General features: G+C 47.4%; 1 protein-coding gene and 1 non-coding gene across 9 annotated transcripts in view; both read right to left on the bottom strand.

Moving 5' to 3' along the window:
• The window catches only part of PUM1 (pumilio RNA binding family member 1), an 82,215-nt gene that overhangs the window by 34,454 nt on the left and 26,184 nt on the right, over positions 1–21,577 (bottom strand). For 3 of the 8 annotated variants that reach the window (XM_032710323.1, XM_032710326.1, XM_032710324.1), the window contains exons 4-9: positions 18,497–18,605; positions 15,978–16,156; positions 13,907–14,073; positions 11,523–11,793; positions 5,080–5,173; positions 3,736–3,852 (exon numbers count right to left, since the gene is read on the bottom strand). In XM_032710323.1, coding sequence (XP_032566214.1) covers positions 3,736–3,852; positions 5,080–5,173; positions 11,523–11,793; positions 13,907–14,073; positions 15,978–16,156; positions 18,497–18,605 — 937 coding nt within the window. The remainder of the gene's footprint in view (positions 1–3,735; positions 3,853–5,079; positions 5,174–11,522; positions 11,794–13,906; positions 14,074–15,977; positions 16,157–18,496; positions 18,606–21,577) is intronic. The other 5 variants (XM_032710328.1, XM_032710329.1, XM_032710325.1 and 2 more) reach the window with 3 other exon arrangements.
• Positions 88–171, bottom strand: LOC116798162. Its single transcript, XR_004360835.1, has one exon. It is a non-coding gene; the product is annotated as a small nucleolar RNA SNORD103/SNORD85 (small nucleolar RNA).

Below are 21,577 nucleotides of genomic sequence, written 5' to 3'. Positions count from 1 at the left end.
AGCTGCAGAAGCCTCAGGTGTTTAAAAGCAGAGGAGACACAGAGGCTTTGAAGTTTTTCAGGCAGCTGGGCTTAAAAGGGCTGCAAGTCTGGCTCAGCTCCTTTGAGCACACGGTGAGACTCATTATTGAACAGTGTTCTCAGTGAGGGCAAGTGTGTCATCACTGCCAGACTCCCAGGAACAGCCCAGTGCTGCCTCAGTGCAGGAGATGCTGCACCTGCTCCGGCACTAATTAAAGCTGTGCATTCCCGAGAAAACAAAAGCCATTCCGGGGCCTTTGAACCCAAATCTTCCCACTGCCACGTCTCACACGTGGGCCACAGACACCCACAAATATTCCTTTCAAGAAACATTACCAATCCAGCTGTGTGTTCAGTACACAGGTTTTTTGCTTTTAGTCTCCACCTCCACACTGGAATCTCTCCGAGCAGAAGCCGAACCTGCTCCCTGCAGGAACAGCCAAGGATGAGGAATAGTGGCAACAGGTTAAACAGCCTCAAGGACCTCAAACACAAGGCTGAAAACAGCAAATCAGTGATTCCAGTGAGTTGTCAGGTGATCCCTTGGGAATTCCCAGCGTGTCCTTTTAGGGATGGGGGTGAGAAACAGCTCAACTTCCAGGGTGGTGGTGAAGCCCCTGATCCAGAGGAGGAAAGACAGCCCTGCACGTGAGATCCAGGTGCAGGTGCTCCCAAATCCCAGCTGGAAGGTGTGTGCCTGCATCCACAGCTGGCTCCAGCTCTGAGCTGGGCACAGCTCAGCATCAAGTGAGCCAGGCTTAAGGATCTCCCCTCCAAACCCTGTGCTGGGAGCACTGAGCTTTCCCTGGGTGCAGATCACCCCCTTCTCTGCAAAGAGCAGAAACACTTTTCTACCTGAACCATTTCCCAACTGGCCTTAAAAAAGGCAAGATTTCTCTTTTTTGAGTGACATCTTTCCCAAATGATGGAAGGTAAATCACAGCACTTTTCTGTGACAGCAGCATCTTCCCCACGGTTTAAACTCATAAGTGAGGGGTTTTTTTTCTAGAAGTCCTTCCCTCTGCATTCAAATTTGTTCTTTAAAATGCTGCTATTGTTGGGAAGAAAAGAGTATTATCACAGAGCTGACAGTCTTACAGTCATGAAAAAGCTGCCATAATGGCAGAACCTTAATTGACAGGTTATCTCTGCCATAAAACACACACACAAGTTTCCCCTTCACTCAAAGAGTAACTGTGAGCAATAAACCAGCACCAACTCTAAACTCATTCCTTCCATCTCAAAGCTTCTTCAAGTCCTCCCAATTTAATACTTCCACACATCAGGGAGGCCTTTTGGATTTAATGTGTAACTCTAAATATTTAAATTGTCCCATGTCCCTCCCTCTCATTACAGAAAAGAGGTTCTCAAAACTGCTCAAGTCTAGACAGAAAAGATGCTTTTCCTAAAACAAACATCAGCAAGAATGTTGTTATCTGGCCATTTCTAGGGGCTAAAACCAATAAGAAGGTTAAAATAACTTGTATTTCTCAGTGGTGTAATACCATAAATACACTGCAGTGCACTGCTCATTCTTTTGCTTTGCTTTTAAGTGTCACAAAGTTTAAAATTATTCAAGTAGAGACCCTGGTGCCAAATTTTGGAATGCTTCAGATACCCTGGGGTATGATATTTCCCAGTTCAAATGTCTAAGGCCCCAGTCAGACATTCAGCAGCTGCAGCTTCAACACTGCTGAGAAAAATGAAAATAAAACCAAAACAACAAAAAACCCCAAACCAGTTGTGGCCAACACTCGGTGTTTCCTAGAAATATGGCTCATTTCCACGTGGTTTTTCTATGAAATCAAGATGCTGACCTGCTGCTCCACTGCACTTCAGTGTGTTCCTCAGAGCTGAGCTTTAGAAGCACTGAGGTGCTGCAAAAAGGCCAAGCAGAAACCTCTTCTTCCAGGAATCATCCACAAATCACCTCTGCTGCCTGAGACTGGAACTGCTGCTGCTCTGGGACCTCTTCCCTCCTGAGTCCTCACTGAACTTCCTACTTCTGTTTGCCAACAGCAGTTCAGCTCATTCATTCACTACTACATTCACCATCACATGGTGGTTTATCAAGGCCTGGACTATCAGGAATATCCTTGTACTCTAACTCTTGGCTCCCTCCCACGTAATCACTGTGTTGATTTGTTTGCCAACAACGTGTTGTTACCTCCCCTTAACCTCCCTGTGTCATTACACAATCTCCACACAGAACTCACAGCAGCCAAGTGCAAAGCCCACACCTTCAAATCATGATCTTGGGACTTTACATCCATCCATATCATCCACTAGAAACTGCCTCCAAGTGGGTAACAGTTGGTGAAATCCCATTTCAGAGCTTGACGTGATACGGGTCTCCAAGATTAAAAGCTCAGTAGGGGTTACGTAAGAGCTGGTTAACAGGCCACAGAGTCACATCCCAAAGCCCAGGGAGTCACATCCATGGACAACCCACACTTCAGAGGCTGGATTTGGGACAAGCCACCCCAAAGTGGGAGAGGTTTGCAGTGAACATCCAAGTTGTAAGTGGAGCGTGGCAACAGCAAAACATAACCCCCCCCTAAGCTGATTTTATCTGAAGCACAGAATGCTCCCTCTGCTCTTGGTCAAGGAAAGCAAGGCCTGGTTATGAAAATGCTCTTTTAAAAGCACGTTCTTCCTTTGTCCTCAACCATTAGGCAAGAACTTTATGGCTCACACAGCAGAAGTTCAAGGTACAGCGTGTTCCCCACGCTGCCTGATAAGCTGCTGCCCCGAGCTGGCACCTCGAGACACAACGATTCTGGCTGTGACAGTTGGGAAGAATTTGGAAAGTGATACATGAACGTTTGGAGAGAGATCTTGCACGAAGACAAGAGCCTCCATCCTCACCTGCCATCTGGGAAAGTGCACATTCCCAGCCTGGGCCTCACAGCAGACAGGGGATGTTTTTACCTGGAGAGCCTGGAAAGGGTAAATTCTCCCCAGACTCCTCAAAAGGGAAGGTCTCGTTTGCAGGATGCACCAAAGCACATCGAGCTGAACAGCAACGAGACACAACTTCCCTGGCAGGGAAAAACACCCTCATCTTTCCAGCCTTTAATAAGTGGATTTTCAAAGGTATCTCTGGCTCCTGTCACTCACCAAACATGGAGCAACTTTTATGTCTGCAGGTGGCTCATTTCAGATTTGCTCTGGTTGAGGATAAACAACCAGAGCAGAACCCACAGCAAGTGTTAAACAAGAATTACCACATTTAATCTACAGAAACAGAGTTTCCATGGCAAACTCTGTTTCTACTCCCTGACATATGATTATATCAATTATCTCTCCACAGAAATCACAATGTACTGATGTTTGATTTTCAGAATCACACACTCGGAGCAGTTTTGGTGCAGTCCTCCATCTTTAATAAGTGGATTTTCAAAGGTATTTCTCGCTCCTGTCAGTCCCCAGAACACCCCAAACTTTTATGTCTGCAAGTGCTTCATTAGAGACTCGCTCTGGTTGAGGAGAAACAACCAGAGTAGAACCCACAGCAAGTGTTAAACAAGAATTACCACATTTAACCCCCAGAAAACAGAGTTTCCACGGCGAATTCCACTTCTGCTCCCCGACAAACAACTGTATCAATTATCTCCCCCCAGAAATCACAATGTGCTGGTGTTTGGTGCTCACAAGGACAGACTCAGAGCAGTTCTGGTGCAGAGGAAGGCACAGACAAGTGGAAGGGTCTCACCTAACGTGGCAGCTGCCGCCAGTCCGGCCGCGTACGGATCCGTCCCCGGGGGAGCCGCGCTGATGATGTAGGGATTGGGAACAAAGGCAGCAGGAGCTAAACCTGCTGAAAACATACCTGTCAGTGAAAACAAACTTAACTGGGGCTGCAGCCCTACCAGAACACCTCTGGCCACCTGCCTGGGGAACACAAAACTCGGGTTGATTTAGTATTTTTAAGCTTTTTAGGGGTGGGTTTTCTATGGCGAGTGAGAAACTGCTGAGTCTTAACAGAGTTTACATAAAGGAAAATGAATTCCAAGGATGGAATGCTCCCTGAGGAAAGCTCAAGGGGTAAAATACTTATATAAAACAGCTCAGGTAGGAGCTGACAGATCTTTACTGTTCAGGTGAATGGAGAGTAACATGAACTAAGTGCTTGTTACTACTCTGCATTTCCTACAGCGAGTAGGTCAGGACCCAAACTACCCTGTTTTGAGTTCCACGCCCATTACAGGACAACAGTCCTCCAACTGGTTAGTTTGGAAAGAGTTCAGGGGTGTACAGGCATTCCCTTGCTCTGCAAAGGAACAGTTTAATCATTAGAGAAATCCCCAGTGGGCGGGAGAGGGGTGGGGAGGGGAGGAAAGGTGAAGGGGAGGAAGTTAAAAAGCCAAATAATTCAAATTCAGGTCTATCCCTGAACTCCACTGAGCACACAGGGGCACTGTACAGAGCTGGGAGAGTCCCAACACATTTCTAGTGGGATTCTGGGTTGGAAAAATTTCACTTAAAATGCTTAATGTGTTAAAAACGTTTAACCCTAAGATGGTTCAACCCTCATCCAGGAGTAGAACTCTACAGTACTCCCTGTTTTCTATGCACAGGTCTAAGTGCTTTCTCACCAGTCAGTCTGTACTCTTTTAATAATATGAACCATGTGCTTGCACAAATTTTATCCTTCCATTATAAAGTCAGACCCCAGGCAGCTGGACCACAGGCAGCACATCCAGATTTATATTCAATTGGGCATTTTCCCCTCCCTTTATTGTGCTGCTTACCCTGGTTTATGCCTCACTCAGAGCAAGCAAGGACTTCCAAAGGCTCTCCTGACTGAGCAGCACTCTCAGAAGGGTGAGAGTGTCAATCCTGCCAGACATGAGAGCTCTTTTAAACCCTTTTCAAGTGTGCAAAGAGATACCCACCAAATCTTTCAAGCACATCTTTAAACAATCCACTCCCACTTGTGTGCTGATTACCAGCTACAAAAATACCCTCTAAAATCTCCCTTTTTTTTCTCCCTGGTGTTTTCCCACTGGATTAAGAGAAGGGCAGTGAAATGGGATGGATTTAAGGCAGGACTTACCTATGTGTGGCTGGTGGGCAGCAGCCAGGGCATATTGCTGCTGCTGTGCTGCCGTCAGCTGCTGCACCGCCAGGGCGTTGGGTCTTTGGAACAGCTGCAGGGCAAAAAAACACAAGCATGGCACTCAAATCAGGCACAAAAAGCTGTCTTTTCTTCCTTTTAAAGCAATTCCTTTACACTAAATTCTGTTTCACTGCTACAGATATTTCTCTCTCTAAAGAGAAACGCTTCAGAAGGAATTGAGAGAACCCAAATCCTCGGGGGGGAAAAAAAACCTTTGGAGATCAATTGCCTGTGTTAATCCACCTGAAAAAAAATGCAGTTCTGAAGCACAGCTACCCACAGCTGGGGTTTCCTCTGCTATTCCCTCCCTGCACAATTCCCAAAGGCCATTTTTCCCAACTCATCCCCACACACCCAGAGCCCCCAGGTGTGGCCTGTGGGTCACCAGAGAAGTCCGTGGGCAGCGCCAGGTCCGGAACACACCGAGTCCAGTCACACCAGTGGACTCTCCCAGATGGCCTGGAGTGGGAACTGGGATGGCAGAAGGCTGCAGAGCCAGGTGTGCAGAGGTGACACACCTGAGATGCCTCCAGAGCCACCTCCAGAGCCCCCAGATGGGATTCCAGCCTCGGGGATCACAAACCTCCCTTTATTGCCAACCTTGCATCTCCAGCCTCTCCTACGGGAATCCAGGCAGGAACTGGAAATTCTTTTTTGACCACAGACACAAACCAGACCTGGGGACATTCTGGTTAAGCCACCCAAAGCACAGCTTAGAGCCAAAGCCAGCTCAGAGCTCCCTGAAATCTTAGGGATCAATGGGCAACGTTAGTGAGAACAGTCAGTGTTAATGATCAGTTCTCAAGGTTATCGAGAATTTTTTTCTCCATTAAAAAAAGAAAGGATTCCATTAATCTTTGAAGTATTTTTGTCTAGGTTTGGGGGTTTTTTATTCACCCAGGTCCTTACTAAAACTTTATTTCTCCAGCTTCTTATGCCTCTACTTAAGTGAACCCCTGAATCCATCCATTAACAGCCTCACTTAGCTCTAATTAAAACACTTAAGGATATACCAGCTGATGATCTACTTTGAAACTATCCAGCAGCAGGTCCATTCCCACTCCCACAAGGGATCATTCCTGAGGTGTGAACGGCTCCACAAACCACTGGGATAAATGTTTTCTCTCTCCACTCACTCACAAACAAATTGTACTCCAAAATTCGATTTTCACACCTATTACATCTTGCCTTCCCTTCAGACCAGACAACTGATACTTCAGCTGGCACAAAAGGCAACAATTCTGCCCAAATTTCTGGCAGAAACCCACGACCATCAAGAAGAAGCATAGAAACATTTTGAAAATTAGGCTGGGAGGCTTTTTTTATGGGCAAAAATTGGAGTTAAGTCTCCTGAGAGCAGGAGGAGCAAAGCTGGGCGAGAAAATCCACCTCTTTTCTTCTTCTTTTTACAAGTTCAGGTGGGGGAAAAACATGCAAGGGCTCAGCATCAGATTTATGATGAGGAAACTGAGTATTTAGGGGGTGTAGAATTGATCTTCTGTGTGCCATAACCCCAAGGATTGTTCACCCCTCAGGACGTTGGGGCCCCTACAAATATCCAAGGGGCATCAAAATGTTCCTTACGGAAAAACAGATCAAATCTACAGTTACTTTATGACCTCCCAGAGCCATAAAACAAACACACCTCTTTTTGCCTTCCCTTTTTTTCCCCAAAGGTGGCTTTCAGCAGCACTTCATGCTCACACAGAGCTGAGTGCTCGTTAGGGGTGGGAGCTTCGTTAAGGTGCCATCTGCCAGCAGGAGCTGGGGCAAAGGCTTGTCCTGCCATCCCTCAGTTTAAAAAAGCAAGGACAATGTGGACAGCTACAGGAAATGCAAAGAGGGACATTGGTCTGTGGGAATCACCAGCAACACCTTGTTCACTGATAAACATCAACGTGGAAAAAAAATCTATATACCCCTATATATATATATATCTGCTCCAGTGCTGGTGTGGATTCCTCCAGAACAACCAGCCCTGGGTTTGGGGGCTTCTTTTGTATTGAGTCCAGCAGTCCAATACTTCAGCTTTCTTCAGCTGCAAAATTTCACCAAACCCTTTAATTTTCAGGTGGTTTTGCACATCCCTGGGATGTGTTTTTCCAGTCTGTTGATGTGTATTCCGTCAAAGTGAACTGCTGAGAAAATAGCTGGATTATTATTTACTTGTCTTAAGGGCAAAAAAGCATTTGTCTTCTCTGAAAATACCTTCTCCTGTGCTCACTTTACATGTGTGAGGACTTCCACACCTCCCAAATGCACCTCAGTGATCCATTTTTTAAATGGCAACTGGCAAAACAGAATCCTCAACTACTTGGAGCATCAATATTTCACCTGCTGCTGGGGGATATTTTGCTGTCTGTTTGCTCTCTCCCACCTTGGGAGCACAGCTGATCCCTGCTAAATCTGACTGCCAGACATACAAGGCCTATAAGGGACTTTGGACAAGGATCTGGAGTGACAGGACAAAGGGGAATGGCCTTAAACTAAGAGAGGAGAGATTCAGATTGGTTATTAGGAAGGAATTGTTCCCTGGGAGGGTGGGGAGGCTGCCCAGAGAAGCTGTGGCTGCCCCTGGATCCCTGGAAGTGTCCAAGGCCAGGTTGGAGCAACCTGGGCTAGTGGGAGGTGTCCCTGCCCATGGCAGGGGGTGGATGAGAGGCTTTTAAGGTCCCTTCCAACCCAAACCATTCCATGACTGTGACCTCTCCCTCTGCCTGCTTTAATTCACTGTTTTGCTCAGTAAGACTCAGCTCACTCAGAAGAAACTCAGAACAGCTCAAACACTGCAGCTGCACCTTTCATGCTGCCTGTAACATGTCCAGGGAAGCAGAGCCAAGAAAAACCATCCCAATTCCAGGCTTTACTCAGCCAGATAAGCCCCTCTACCACGGGAGCTCTGGGAATCATCAACTCCATATATTTTAAAGCCTTGCTGTGCTGTCTCCATCTGCTGACAGCATCGGCCTACATTCCAGAACTACAAATCAGTGTTTAACTGTGGGACTGAGTAGGTGGAAAAAAAGGAAAAGAGCCCTCTGGAACAGGAATATTAACCTGAATTTACAAAGGTATCAAAAAGTGCGCCAGGAGCACTTCAGGCTGTTAGAAATCCCATTTAGAGGTAAAATCTCCAACCCCCTGTCACAGTTTTGGAAGAGTTCAGTAGGATCATCCAACACTGCAGTGAGGCTGTTCTCCTCTCCTCCAGGTGTACACAGATGAAGGATCATCTACAGCACGTGGGGGAGATCACTGAGGGAATTCCAAGGAGCCAGAACAGCACAGTCTGTGTTACAGTTATGGGAATGTTGGGTGATGAGATTCCTCTAAGCCAGTTTCTTCTGCAATATAAACATCTGACATCTCTAATCAGATTACACGTGGGTAAGACCTTCCCCTTCTTAATATTGCTTTGAGCTGTGCCTGCTTGTAATCCCTTCAAGGGATACGACGCTTCCCAACAGCCCCACAAAGACACTTTTATGGATGAGATCCTTTGCTCAGGACATATTTCCTCCTGACAACTGAATGGAAAAAACTACACTGCCAACAGACAGATTCCTTTCGTGCAGGCTGTGGCTGGCAGCGAGCAGCAAGGAGCACTGGGGACCATACATTAATGAAATGGGCACAAATGTGAGCCAAGATGTCTCAGATTTACACAAACGTGCACTGAGAAGTCACACTTGGCAGGGGAGAGGATCCTTATCTTTACTCCAGCACTTGGGTCAACAAAGGGCTGTTGTTTGCATTTACTGGAGGTGCAAGGAACTGTTGCAACTAAGATGAAACTTGAAAATAACAGTTCTTGTTCAACAGCTTGTGCTCAGCAGGAGCTGAGGGGAGCAAAGGGTGCCAGAGGGGCAGGGTGGGCTGTGCTCCTACTGCTCCCCAAAAACTCAGAGACAGGAGAGGATTTCAGCTTCACAGCAGGGTAAGGCACCTGGGGAAGGGGCTGGAGGAGGCTGAGGGAGCTGGGGGGGCTCAGCCTGGAGAAAAGGAGGCTCAGGGGGGACCTTCTGGCTCTGCAACCCCCTGACAGGAGGGGGGAGCTGGGGGGGGGTCGGGCTCTGCTCCCAGGGAACAAGGGACAGGAGGAGAGGGAACGGCCTCAGGCTGTGCCAGGGGAGGCTCAGGTTGGACATCAGCAGGAATTTCTCCATGGAAAGGGTGGTCAGGCCTTGGAAGGGGCTGCCCAGGGAGGTTTGGAGTCCCCACCCCTGGAGGTGTCCCAGGAAGGCCTGGCTGTGGCACTCAGTGCTCTGGGCTGGGGGACAAGGTGGGGACTGGGCACAAGGGGGATCCATGGGCTGGGAGGGTTTTTCCAGCCCAAATGATTCCATGATTCCCAGGCAGCCCAGTTGACAGCTTTAAACATGATTACACAGAGGTGACATCAGCTCTAGGTGGATATTAACTATCCTCTTCACATGAAATAAAAATCCCAAACCCAGGCCAGCCCAAGCCAGAAATCCACGTTCCACTGCTCCCAAAACAGGCACCCTTCCCTGCTCTGCCTCACTCTGGGAGTTTTTATTTCCCCTTACTAGGTGCTAGACGTGCTAAATTTTAAATTCTTCATTTTGAAAGGCTGAAAGGAACAAATAAAAACTCCTTGAACTTGTAAATGAGCCTTCATTTAAATAGAAAACACTGAGAAAATGCAAATGACAGGCTTCCCATTCCCGCTGTATAGCCCCAACTCTAATGGTTCTTCAGAAAGCAGCTCATTTATGTAGCCCTAACATACTGTTTTAAAAAAATACACTAGTTTCGTGGTTTGAAAGCAATTCTTGAATCCCAGATCCTACACCAGGGTAAGACAAAGACTTGAAACTATCTTGTTTTTTTTTTTTCCTTTTTGAACTATACAGCAGCTATTTAGTTTAATCATTACAAAATTTTCCATCCTTCACCTCCCAAACGTGGTGTGGAATAAAACAGCCAAACGAGCTGTAACACAGATATTTACACTGCTATAAGACTACGGTAACTCTGAAGCCTCAGCACAATCTTGGCAGTGGTTTTCCTCAATCCCAAGTGCCAGCAGCCCTTTTGCTAAAAAAGATCAGATATTTTAAGCAAGGCAGGGTTAGTTCTATGCTCCTGCAAACAGCTACAACAAAGGATTGCTTTCTTCTTTGAGGGATATCACACTTGCAAAGGGAAGGCAATAAAGTTTACAATCATTACCCAAAGGAGCAGGAACAGAAGCAGATTAAGAGTCGATGGCTGGATCCAGGCCCAGCATTGAGGAGGAGCCAAGAGCCAGGCAAGGCCTGGGTGACTGCTTGGGGATGAGGAGCCCGGGCTCCCGTGGGAGAAAGGTCAAACAAGCTCTGAGATAAAGGTTTGGAGTGCTGGACTCTGCCCTTGGGTTTTGAACCAGGCTCAGGTACAAGCAGTGGGGTTTGAACTCAGAATTCCCTTAGTCAGGGCAACAGAGCCCAAAGCTGGGCTGAGACAGAGCCCAAAGCTGGGCTGAGACAGAGCCCAAAGCTGGGCTGAGACAGAGCCCAAAGCTGGGCTGAGACAGAGCCCAAAGCTGGGCTGAGACAGAGCCCAAAGCTGGGCTGAGACAGAGCCCAAAGCTGGGCTGAGACAGAGCCCAAAGCTGGGCTGAGACAGAGCCCAAAGCTGGGCTGAGACAGAGCCCAAAGCTGGGCTGAGACAGAGCCCAAAGCTGGGCTGAGACAGAGCCCAAAGCTGGGCTGAGACAGAGCCCAAAGCTGGGCTGAGACAGAGCCCAAAGCTGGGCTGAGACAGAGCCCAAAGCTGGGCTGAGACAGAGCCCAAAGCTGGGCTGAGACAGAGCCCAAAGCTGGGCTGAGACAGAGCCCAAAGCTGGGCTGAGACAGAGCCCAAAGCTGGGCTGAGACAGAGCCCAAAGCGGGTCTGAGGCCAAGGCCGAGCCCAACACGGGGCTCAGCACCTGGGCTGAGCAGGTGTTGGACTGTCCAGTCCCTTTAAGGGCTCTAGGGTGGTGTTTATTTTTTGTTTAGCAGTTTTTCTAATTTACAGCTCTTTTGCAATGCTAACTTACTCAAGATCCCAACGATTCCTACCTGGAGAAGTGCTGTAGATCCCTGGATAACCTGTTTCTTACGGGTCCCAGGGCTTCTGTTCAAGGTGCCAGTTATCCCCAGAGAAGTGCTGTGGACAACAGCTGGGGATAACTGCTATGAATACCTGGATAACCTGTTTGTTCCAGTCCCAAGGCTCCTGTCCAGGTGCCCCCTCCAGCTCCCTGGGAGGACACACACAGCACCCTCTGGACAGCACAGCGATAAAACCACTCCAAGCCTTCCTCCCCAAGATGCCAAGCTCATCTAACCCCACACAGAATCTTTTGGATGGAGCAAGGACCAACTCTTCACCTGCTGCTGGGAATTGTAGTCGAAGAGCCCCACGGTGGCCGCGGCCGAGTCCACGGGGACCTGGGTGCCGGAATAATCGAACTGGAGGGGCTCCATGCCCACGTGCTCCATGGGATCCAGGGGCACGCTCTGGGACTCGATGTTGGAGAAGTCCTCCACAGGCTTGGCCCCGTTGGTACTGGCCAGCTGGGCCAAGCCCTCGGACCCGTTCTGGTTGGGGCCCAGCAGATCCACCTCGCTCGCCGAGTTCTGGCAGTTCCCGGGCGTGCGGCTGTGAGGGGAGGGAAAACTCATCACTGAACACATCCCTGACACACCCAGAACCGCTGGGAGGGGTGGGGAGAAAGGGGAGAAAACACATCTGAAACAGCCCCCCAAGTTAATTCTACAGAATGACTTATGTATTTAAAAAACAAACAAAAAAATTCACCCCCCCACCCCCCCCCCTCCCCTGTTCCCCAGGCCCAAACTCCTGTTCCAGTAAAAAAAAAAAAATTCAGTTTTTATTTTTCTCCTCAATGGAGGACTGACTGAACAAGCCAGGATTTCAGCAATGCTGGTTATTTTTTCATAAAGCTATCTGGTGATTATTAACTGTGTGATACTCTGGCACCGTGTCTCACTTGAAACCTTTCTAAAGGAGCTCCCACAGTTTCCTGATGATCTAAAATAAGGATTGGACTCAATGGGAATGGTTCATCTCCATGCAGTGTGCACTTCCCAGCCTTTTGTTTGACTTTTACATGTTTGGTTTTTTTAACAATTTGTTTGGCTTTTCCAGTGTTCCTGCATGTCAACAGGAGCCACGGCAGGTACATAAGTGAGCAAGAAACACAAATGTATCCATTACATCAACAGCCACAATTCCAGAAGGTTTTAATCCCAGGAGAGCTACAAGGAACAAGTCCAAAACCCCAGGTATAATCTAGACTGGTACATAAGCAGAGTCAACACCTTCCACAGGTGTTTCCATAGGGATCCCACACACAATGATTAAAATAGGTGTGAAATAATCCAGATTACAACAGTCAGGCCTAGGTGTGCTCTCAGGTGTTCTCTACCTTCTCCCTGTGCTTCTCCAGGTCCCTTTATGACATCCTTGGGACACTGTTCCAATGAGCCAAAGGCTCTTTCACTGCAGCATGGAAAAATCCTTCCAAAAACATTAAATGCACGTGCTGCTTTGGAATTGTGCTGGGAACAGTGCTGGGAACACAGGGATGGCTCAGGCACTGCTGAGCAGGCCTGGCAGAGCCTCTGCTCCTCATCCCTCCTGAGAGGGGGCTGGGGGGCACAGGGAGCTGGGGGACACAGGCAAGACAGCTGATCCCAACTGAGCCCAGGGATTTATAGAGAAGAGGACTGATTTAGACCAGACAGGAGGCTTTTTTACAGTGAGGGTGGGGAGGCCCTGGTCCAGGTTGCCCAGAGAAGCTGTGGCTGCCCCAGCCCTGGAAGTGTCCAAGGCCAGGTTGGACAGGGCTTGGAGCAACCTGGGCTGGTGGAAGGTGTCCCTGCCCATGGCAGGGGGTGGATGAGACGGTTTTTAAGGTCCCTTCCAACTCAAATCATTCCACGATTTCCATGACCATCCAGCATCACACTCAGCATACAGGGCTAGGGGGAGAAGAAGGAGGGGAGGATGTTTGGGGTGATGGTGTTTGTCTTCCCCAGTCACTGTTCCAGAATCACAGACTGAGTCAGGCTGGAAGGGACCACAGTGTCCCATCTGGTCCCACCTCCTGCTCCAGCAGGGCCATCCCAGAGCACCTGGCACAGGATTGTGTCCAGAGGGGTCTGGAATATCCCCAGGGAGGAGACTCCACTCCCTCTCTGGTCTCTGTTCAGTGCTGGGTCACTGCCCAGCAAAGAAGTTCTTCCTCCTGTCCAGGTGGAGCTTCCTGGGCATCAGTTCCTGCCCGTTCCTGCTGGGCCATTGCTGGGCCCCCCCAGCAGAGCCTGGGCCCTCCTCTGCCCCCTCCCTGCAGCCCCTGACACCCCCTGGGGAGGGCCCCTCTCAGGCTCTGCTCTGGAGGCTGAACAGCCCCAGCTCCCTCAGCCTTTGCTGCTCCCAGAGATGCTCCAGCCCTTGGGCATCTTTGTTATGACAGATCCCAGTTTTCCTGGGGATGGAGCACCTGCCTGCCTTGGGAAGTGGTGAATGAATCCCTGGCCTTGCTTTGCTTCATGCACAGCTTTTGCTTTCCTTATTAAACTGTTTCCACCACGAATTGTCAATTCAACCCATGAGTTTTCTCACTTTTCCAGTTCTCTCTCCATCCCACTGGAGTGGAGAAAGTGAGTGGTTGGGGGTGCTGAGTGTTGGCTGGGGTTAAACCCCACCAGTGTGACACTAATTAACTGTTAATTAACAGTGCACATACCTGAAGTCTTTGACATCTGCGTCGATCCCGTTCTGAACAGGCAAACCATTTGTTTTATCCATCACATCCCCCTCCTCCTTCAGATCTCCCAACTTATCGCCATCAAATGTGCCCTTATTTTTCTTATCCCCTTTGTCATTCTCATCATTCTCTGCATCCCTTGGCCCCTGGGCAAAAAGAGACATTGTTTTAATAAGCTGAGTTTTCAGATCGATTTTGCTTTCATCCCGAGATGGTCACAAATCAAAGGCCCGTGTCACAATAAAGGAAGTCACTTGCAAACGTTAATTCTTACCAAAAAAAGCAAAATAGCCCCTAACAATTGAAGAAAGGAGGGAATTAGTTCTCACTCTTCCAAGAGATTTCATCTATTCAGCTTCTTCCATTTAGTAATTCAGGGTTTGCTTCTACAGGCTCTAAAAATCCCAACCCAAAATAATCTTATAATTCAAGATGGGACTTCAAAATTCACGACAGCACGTGCTGCAGGGGAATAAACTGAATGAGAGCCTCTCTGGAAGTCACTGGCTCAGTGTCAGAGATGCAGTTATTGACTGGCAAGTGCAAGTGTTGGAGAATCACCTCGTTTTGGGGAGAGGCATCACTGATTTGCACATTGAATTCCAAGGAACAGCTCATTTAAAAGCACTCAAATATATCCCTAACTCAGTCTTGGTTCATGTAATCCTAAAGCACATTTCTTTGGGAGAAAAAGGGGGGGGTGAAAAAGAGGAAAAAACCGATTTCTGTCCTGTTGAGCATTTTATGAGTGGTATTACAGCTCCAGCATTTCTGCCCTTAATGTCTGCCTTTTATTTCACTTGGGAGAAGAATAAAGGGTGATGGTGCCTGGGGCAGTGTTTTGAACAACAAAAGGGAGAGGGAAAACAACATAATTTATGATAAAAAACAGCAAGGGGCATATAAACATATTTATCAGGGCCAGCTTTGGTGCTGTCATAGGGCCAGACATGCAAACCCTGCCTCCCACTTCATCTGAGGGAAGAGTGCTCTGCACACAGCAAGCACTGGATCAACTAAACACTTTCTCCATCCCCCCTAATTGAAGGGGGAGATTTTTTCCCTCATATTTAGGAAAAAAAAGACAGTTTTGAAAGCAATAATCTGGTGCTGCTTCTTAAATAAAATTGTGTTTCCTTAATATTGTAGGGGGGTTTGGAAATGCCAACGTTAAATATAAACTTGGAGCCCAACTGTCCCCCAAACAATGGGATATTCAGCAGTGAGACCCCTGAGTGCCTGTGCTGTGGAGGAAACACCTCTCAGACCCCCAGCTGGGATAAACTGGCTCCTTCCACTGGCTGTTCATTCCTCAAAACTCCTGTTCTGTGGGCTCAGGGCTCACCCAAGTTACAAGGTGCCCACTAGGGAGGGCAGGGATGAAGGGAGTTGCAAACAGCTCCCTGGAGAGCTGAGCACGGCACCTGAGCACAACAAAGGATGGGCTTCCACAATTCCTGGCCCAGCACTGGGCTGATGAGGCAGAGCTGAGGTCCAGCCCCTTCTCCCCACGACAGGGATGGGCACTGATGCCACCTCTCTCCCCACATCCTTAAATTTGAGGCGGCAGCAACTGTGCTCCTTCCTCACCCCAAGGAGCACAGGGATTGGAGCCATTTCTCCATTGGGAATGCTCTGCCTGGACAGCAATATCCCACCTGGAGTGGGTTTGGGAGCTTTGTCCCATGTCTGGGATCACTGCAGGGAGCTTTTTGCTCACCAAGGCTCAGTCAGAACCCAGAGGAGTATCTGCAAACTTGTCCAACCACCAGCTTGGATGGGGTGCTACTGCTGGGGGGCTTAGCCAAAAACCAGGGAATGGCAGCACCTTCCCATCCCTTCCTTCCATCCCAAACCCCCAAGTCAAGGACAATGGTTAAATCTGCTGGTTTGAGACTGGTCAACCTGCCTGTTTGAGGAAAGAGTGAAACTAGGAGCTAATAAAAGAAGAAACATCTGCCTTAGGACTGGATTAACAAACAAACAAATTGAGCAGCAAATAGAGAAAATAACACAACAGGAGTGAGATGTGGGAATCAGGCAGACTTACAAATCCTCCTTTCCTTAGGCAGGAATCCCCAGGAGACGAGCTCAACACATACTCCACCATGCTCACACCCAGTCCTCCACTCTCTGACCGAGGGGAAAGCACCGAGTTGACTTCACTGTTCACGTGAAAGCCCTGCCCAGGTCTTCTCTGAACCATAATGGGTTGGGAAACAGAGTGATCTGGAACAAAAACACGGGTAATTCTTGTAAGAAGATCCAACAGAGGAGGTAAGTCATTAAAGATGTACTCTCCAGGGTCTTATCTGCACTAAGAAGTGCCAACTTTGTGACTCTGGTGCTGCCCATCAGTAAAACCAGGAGGGGGTTCTCATTTTTTAAACATTAGAACCTGTAAACCTACAAGTGAGAACTCCATTAAAATCTAAACTAAACTTTAGAAATTTAAGACTTTAAAGTTGCAATTAAAAGGACAAAGTTCTAGTTTTTATTTTTAGTAAAACTCTTGCACTAGTGCAGTGAAAAACAGTTTTGGTTTGTCATTTAAAACATGATCCTTTTGTTACACCAGCCTGTGTTTGTGTTCTTGGTTTTAAGAACTGCAGTGTTTGTGTCATGATCAGAGACTTTTGTGGCTATTTCCTCAAAAAATGTTTATGAGAACTTCATCTCCTCTTCCTCACCCCATCCTCCTGCACCAGCCCCATCCCTGCTGTGTGAGGCTTTGAGATCCAACCAGGAACAGACTCAGGAGAGACATCTCCAAGTCCTTCTGGGCTCTGCAAAAATCACTGGCTGGGCAAGAAATGACCCTGAATCCCCAAGGAGGGAAGGGAAAGAATTCTCTGAGTCAAAAATAACAGGCAGCAGACATAAGAGTTGCCAGGGGCTGGTGGAAGGGACATGGAAGGGACATCAATATCCAGTGATAGTGATAGTGCAGCTTCCTTATAAAGCAGGCAGAAGCTGCCAGAGCAGTAATTCTATTCTCTCACTGCTCCTGGCTACACTTCCCTCCTTCTCCCCCAGGCCAGCACAGGCAACCATGTGTCCACAAAGTGAAGTGGACTGGGGAGACTTTGTGGGATAAAGACAGCAAAAAAGGGAAAAGCCAGTTGGAACCCAGCTCGAGTCCCCAGCAGGACTCAGTGCACTGCTGCACAACTTGTGTGCCACCAGGAGGGGAAGGAGGACAGGAATGATGCTTTGAATGCTTTAAAACTGGCTTTGGACACTTTAAAACCACAATTTTGAGGCACAGGAGTGAAAACCCAAAGCCAGGTGGGAGGCCTGCAGTGCATGCTGTGGGCACAGAGAGAAGGGATGGAGCCAAGGGTGTCTCACAGCAAACCAGGCTTCACCCTTTCCGTGCAGCCTGGGGACTGGGGGGATTTTGGGGGGCTGTTCCTCCATTTCAGACGAGCCAGAGGGGAAATTGTGCCTTGCCTGGCTTCCAGCCCCTCAGGAACACAGGCTCTGAGGTGCATTAATGGAGAAGAACCAAAGGAGAGAGGAGTCCAAGGGCTGTGACTCCTGGAGCTCTGGGATCAGCCGTGTGGGAGGTGACCTGCCTGGGGGTGGCACAGCCCAACCAGAGGCAGCAGAGGAGAAAGTCCCTTCCTCAGCTGTTGGGAGAGCCTGGCTCAGCCTTTAATCCACCTCAGCTCCAGTCTGGACTGATAAAACCTGGCACAAAGTGCTGCCAAGAGCTGGGGCTGCCGGGGACAGGCACCCCAAAACCTCCCCAGTGCCCAGACTGACCCAACACATCGAATTTTGAGAAGCTTCATCCCCTTTTCACAGTCATTTTTCAATTTAAATAATACAAAACGCCCTCAGCACTATAGCAAAGCCTTCAATTAAATAATGGACGTTTTTGTGAGGGGAAAAGCCCCACACAACAGTGCAGCTGCTGTAAAATCCCATTTCCTGGGAGCTGCAGACGTTTGGGAAGTGCAGGAGATGCCCAGAAGTGTTTAAGGAATGTATTCATCACATATAGAAACCAGAGAAAATAACAAATACAAGGGCAGTATTTCAAACCCAGCACAGGGACTTTTTTTAACATTTAACTGAAACCAACCTGAACACTCCTGAGGTCCAAAATCAGGGACAGTCTCTGATCCAAGATCAAAATCCTTGGCAGATATAATTCAACACTCCTAATTCAAAACATCAATTTGTTTTCTTTTTCAAACTGGTTTTTGTTGGTTTGTTTGGTATTTTTAAAATTGTGGGTGCTTTGGGTTTTTTTGTTCAAACTTTTCAAGTAATTCATCCCAAGGCAGAAAACACATCAGAAAGTTTCAACTGAAATTTTAAGGGTAATTTAAAATTTTTAAGCAAATACACACGAATTTGCACACATTTACATTAAACAACCTTTTGATATGTATGGATATTTTAACTCAATCACAAAGCAATGTGGGGTTTTCTATTTGTTTTTTATTATATAAACCAGATTTTTTTTTAAAATCTTTTCAGAACTCAGTGATTGTGAGTAGATGAGTTGCACATTTCTGTATTTAACCCCAACTAAATTAAAGTAAACAATCAAACTACCTGATGCTCCCCAAGCACTGTCTCTCCACTGATCTCCCAGAAATATCCCTTTTGGTCCATCTTTGCTGGAATCATCAGATTCCCAAAACTTTTTACCCGGCAACAGCTGCTGCAATAAAAAAAAAAAACAACAAAAAAAAAACGAAAAAGAGAAAAAAAAAGAACAAAACAAAGCAAAGCATGATTAAAATAAGCATAAAATGCAAACATAAACCATAAGCAACTCCCTTCTAAACAGGAATCAATCATTAAACATAAACTGATCCATCCAAATATTTACACACACGGGGTGAAAGCCACACGGCAGCTGAGGGAGCAATTCCATCATCCCAATCCTCTTATATTCTTAAATGCTTTATGAACCCCACACGTCAGCACACACATACAACGACACTCTCCAAGCTCCTGGAAAATAATATATATATATATAGTAGAAAAACCTATTGTGATCAGAATACACATCCAGTGACACTCTCCAGCCTCTTGGAAAATAACATATATATGTATAGAGAAAGTAGAAAAAACTATTGTAATCAGAATACACAGACAATGACACTCTCCAGCTTCTTGTAAGAAAATACATGTATATATATGTATGCATATATATACATGTATATGTATGTGTATATATATATATGTAGGTATATATATATATATAGGTTTAGAAAAACCTATTGTGATCATAATATCAGGAGTTCAGCTGAGCTGGGGGGACCTCTGTGAGCACCCAGCACAAATTCCTGCTGCTGGCAGGGCCAGAAAAGCTCAGGAGATGCCAAGAGCTCTCACTTGTCCCCCACCCAGTGACTGCTGAGGACTCCCGGTGTTCCCAAGGTTTTTTGGGAACACTGATGAGACTGAGCAGTTCTGGGCCGTGTGGGTCGGGCTGAGGGGAGGCAAAACAGGTCCTGGGCTCCTGAGAATGAGACAGAGGCATCCTGGGCTTGGGTGAACCCAAGGACAACTGCACTGGAGGTCAGGAGATGGGCCCCATCCAGCAGGTGGGTTTTGGAAATGGCACCTCCATGTGACCAAGGGAATTCCTGCTGCCTGGGATGGCCATCACACCACCAGCCAGACCCACCCTCTGAGGGACAGGAGCACCAGCAAGGAGCCTTTCCTGCTGGAGCTGGGATAAAACTCAAGGAACTGGGAGATGAGAACCTGCATCTGTTTGAAATCTCCACAGAACAAAGAGGAGTCATCAACCAGTGGATCTCTCCTGTATATATGGAGTGCTGAGAACTGATTGGAATCACCTTCAGTGCCCTGCCTGATATCAACTCCTGATGGTAACTCCAGCAAATGTGCAAATTTCAAGCTAAAATTTAAGGGTAAATCAGCTGGTTGCAGATGGAGCAGCAATAACTGATTTCTCAGCAATAACTGATTATTCAGCAATAACTCCCAGCTGCCGTGGGAGCTGGATTGAGACACAATCAGAAAAGCTGTGCTCACCATTTCCTTCTTACCTTAACCAAGCTCTGCCTGTTTCCAGAATCAATCAGTTTTTAGCAATGTGACTCCAGGATTTCTCCTTCCACCCCAAACACGGCGTGGGTTGCTGAGGATTCTCTCAGCTGAACGATAAAAGCAGGGAAGCACCACATTCCCCTTTATGCAATCCAAAAATACCTCCAAATATAAGAACTCCCATCAGCAACACTCGTTTCCAAACAGCCAGACTAACCTGTTCCTCCGTCTGCACCGTGGGGTTGGGGAAGGAGGTGAAAACCAAGGCAGAGCTCTCTAGCATTTATAAACATAAACACACATCAAGTGTCTCACCATTATTTTTTTTACGCTTCTGTCTTTCCAATATTTATAAAAACGCAGTTTTTTTTTGCTCCTGCTGCTGCCACTCAGCAAAAATAACAACTTGCCTTGGTGCTTCGAGGAATTCCCAACAGAAAGTGATTTGAATGAATTAAACTAAATTTTAACTGCAACTAAAACCATTTCTCATTTCCTCTGACAGCATCTCACGGTGGAAAGCACAAACTGTGCTGCAGCCACATCTCCAATCACGAAATCCCAGAATGGTTTGGGTTGGAAGGACCTTAAAGATCAGCCAGTGCCACCCCAGACAGGAAAGAATGAGCAGAATAGAGCATTTTCCAACCTTAATGATTCCATGATTTTCTTTCCAAGGATAAAGAAGATGGACTTTTTATGTGGGCCTGGAGTGACACAACAAGGGGGAATGGCTTCCCACTGCCAGAGGGTAGAGTTAGATGGGATACTGGGAAGAAATCCTTCCCTGGGAGGGTGGGGAGGCCCTGGCACAGGTTGCCCAGAGAAGCTGTGGTTGCCCCTGGATCCCTGGAAGTGTCCAAGGCCAGGCTGGTTGGGGCTTGGAGCAACCTGGGCTGGTGGAAGGTGTCCCTGCCCATGGCAGGGGGTGGAGCAAGATGAACTTTAAGGTCCCTTCCAACCCAACCCAGTCCAGGATTCTCTGAAACCTGCGGCAGCTCTGGGTCAGTCAGACACTGCCCTGGCTGGGGGTGACTTAAGGCTAATTCAGCACTTTACTGTTTCCCTACTACCCTCTACCTCGTTCTTAAGGAAGAAAATAATCCCCCTTCCAACAGAATCCTGCAGATCTGCATCCCAACACCCTCAGTTTTGCAGTGAATCACTGACAGGGTCAGCAAACACTAATTCTCACGATCTCGTGGACACACACCACAACCAACCACAGCTCTGTCCCCTCCAGTTTAATCTTTCCCCTCCAGAAACATAAAGTTTCCAACTGGAATTTCTGTACCATAAGCAGAAACAATTAGGATATAGACATTTATTGCACATACAGATCCTGGATGAAGTTACAGATACCTGGGAAAGCCAAAAGCCAATATTAACAGATGGTAACGGGGGTCTTTGTTCTGTCAAGTGCTGTTCCAACCAACACCAGAGGGTTACCAACAGCAATCATCTGCACTGAATTATGCAACAGGCTGCCAAGACAATGAATTTTTCCTCAGGGAAAGTTGTCAGTTGCAATGGAGTTAAAAAAAAAGATATTTTAAGTGACTATCAGCCAGTTCTGCAGGTTGAAGATTTCAAAAGAACAAGCAGCGG

The sequence above is a fragment of the Chiroxiphia lanceolata genome, chromosome 24, assembly GCF_009829145.1.
Source record: "Chiroxiphia lanceolata isolate bChiLan1 chromosome 24, bChiLan1.pri, whole genome shotgun sequence".
Taxonomy (NCBI): Eukaryota; Metazoa; Chordata; class Aves; order Passeriformes; family Pipridae; genus Chiroxiphia; species Chiroxiphia lanceolata.
This window is presented reverse-complemented; position numbering and strand designations above follow the sequence as displayed.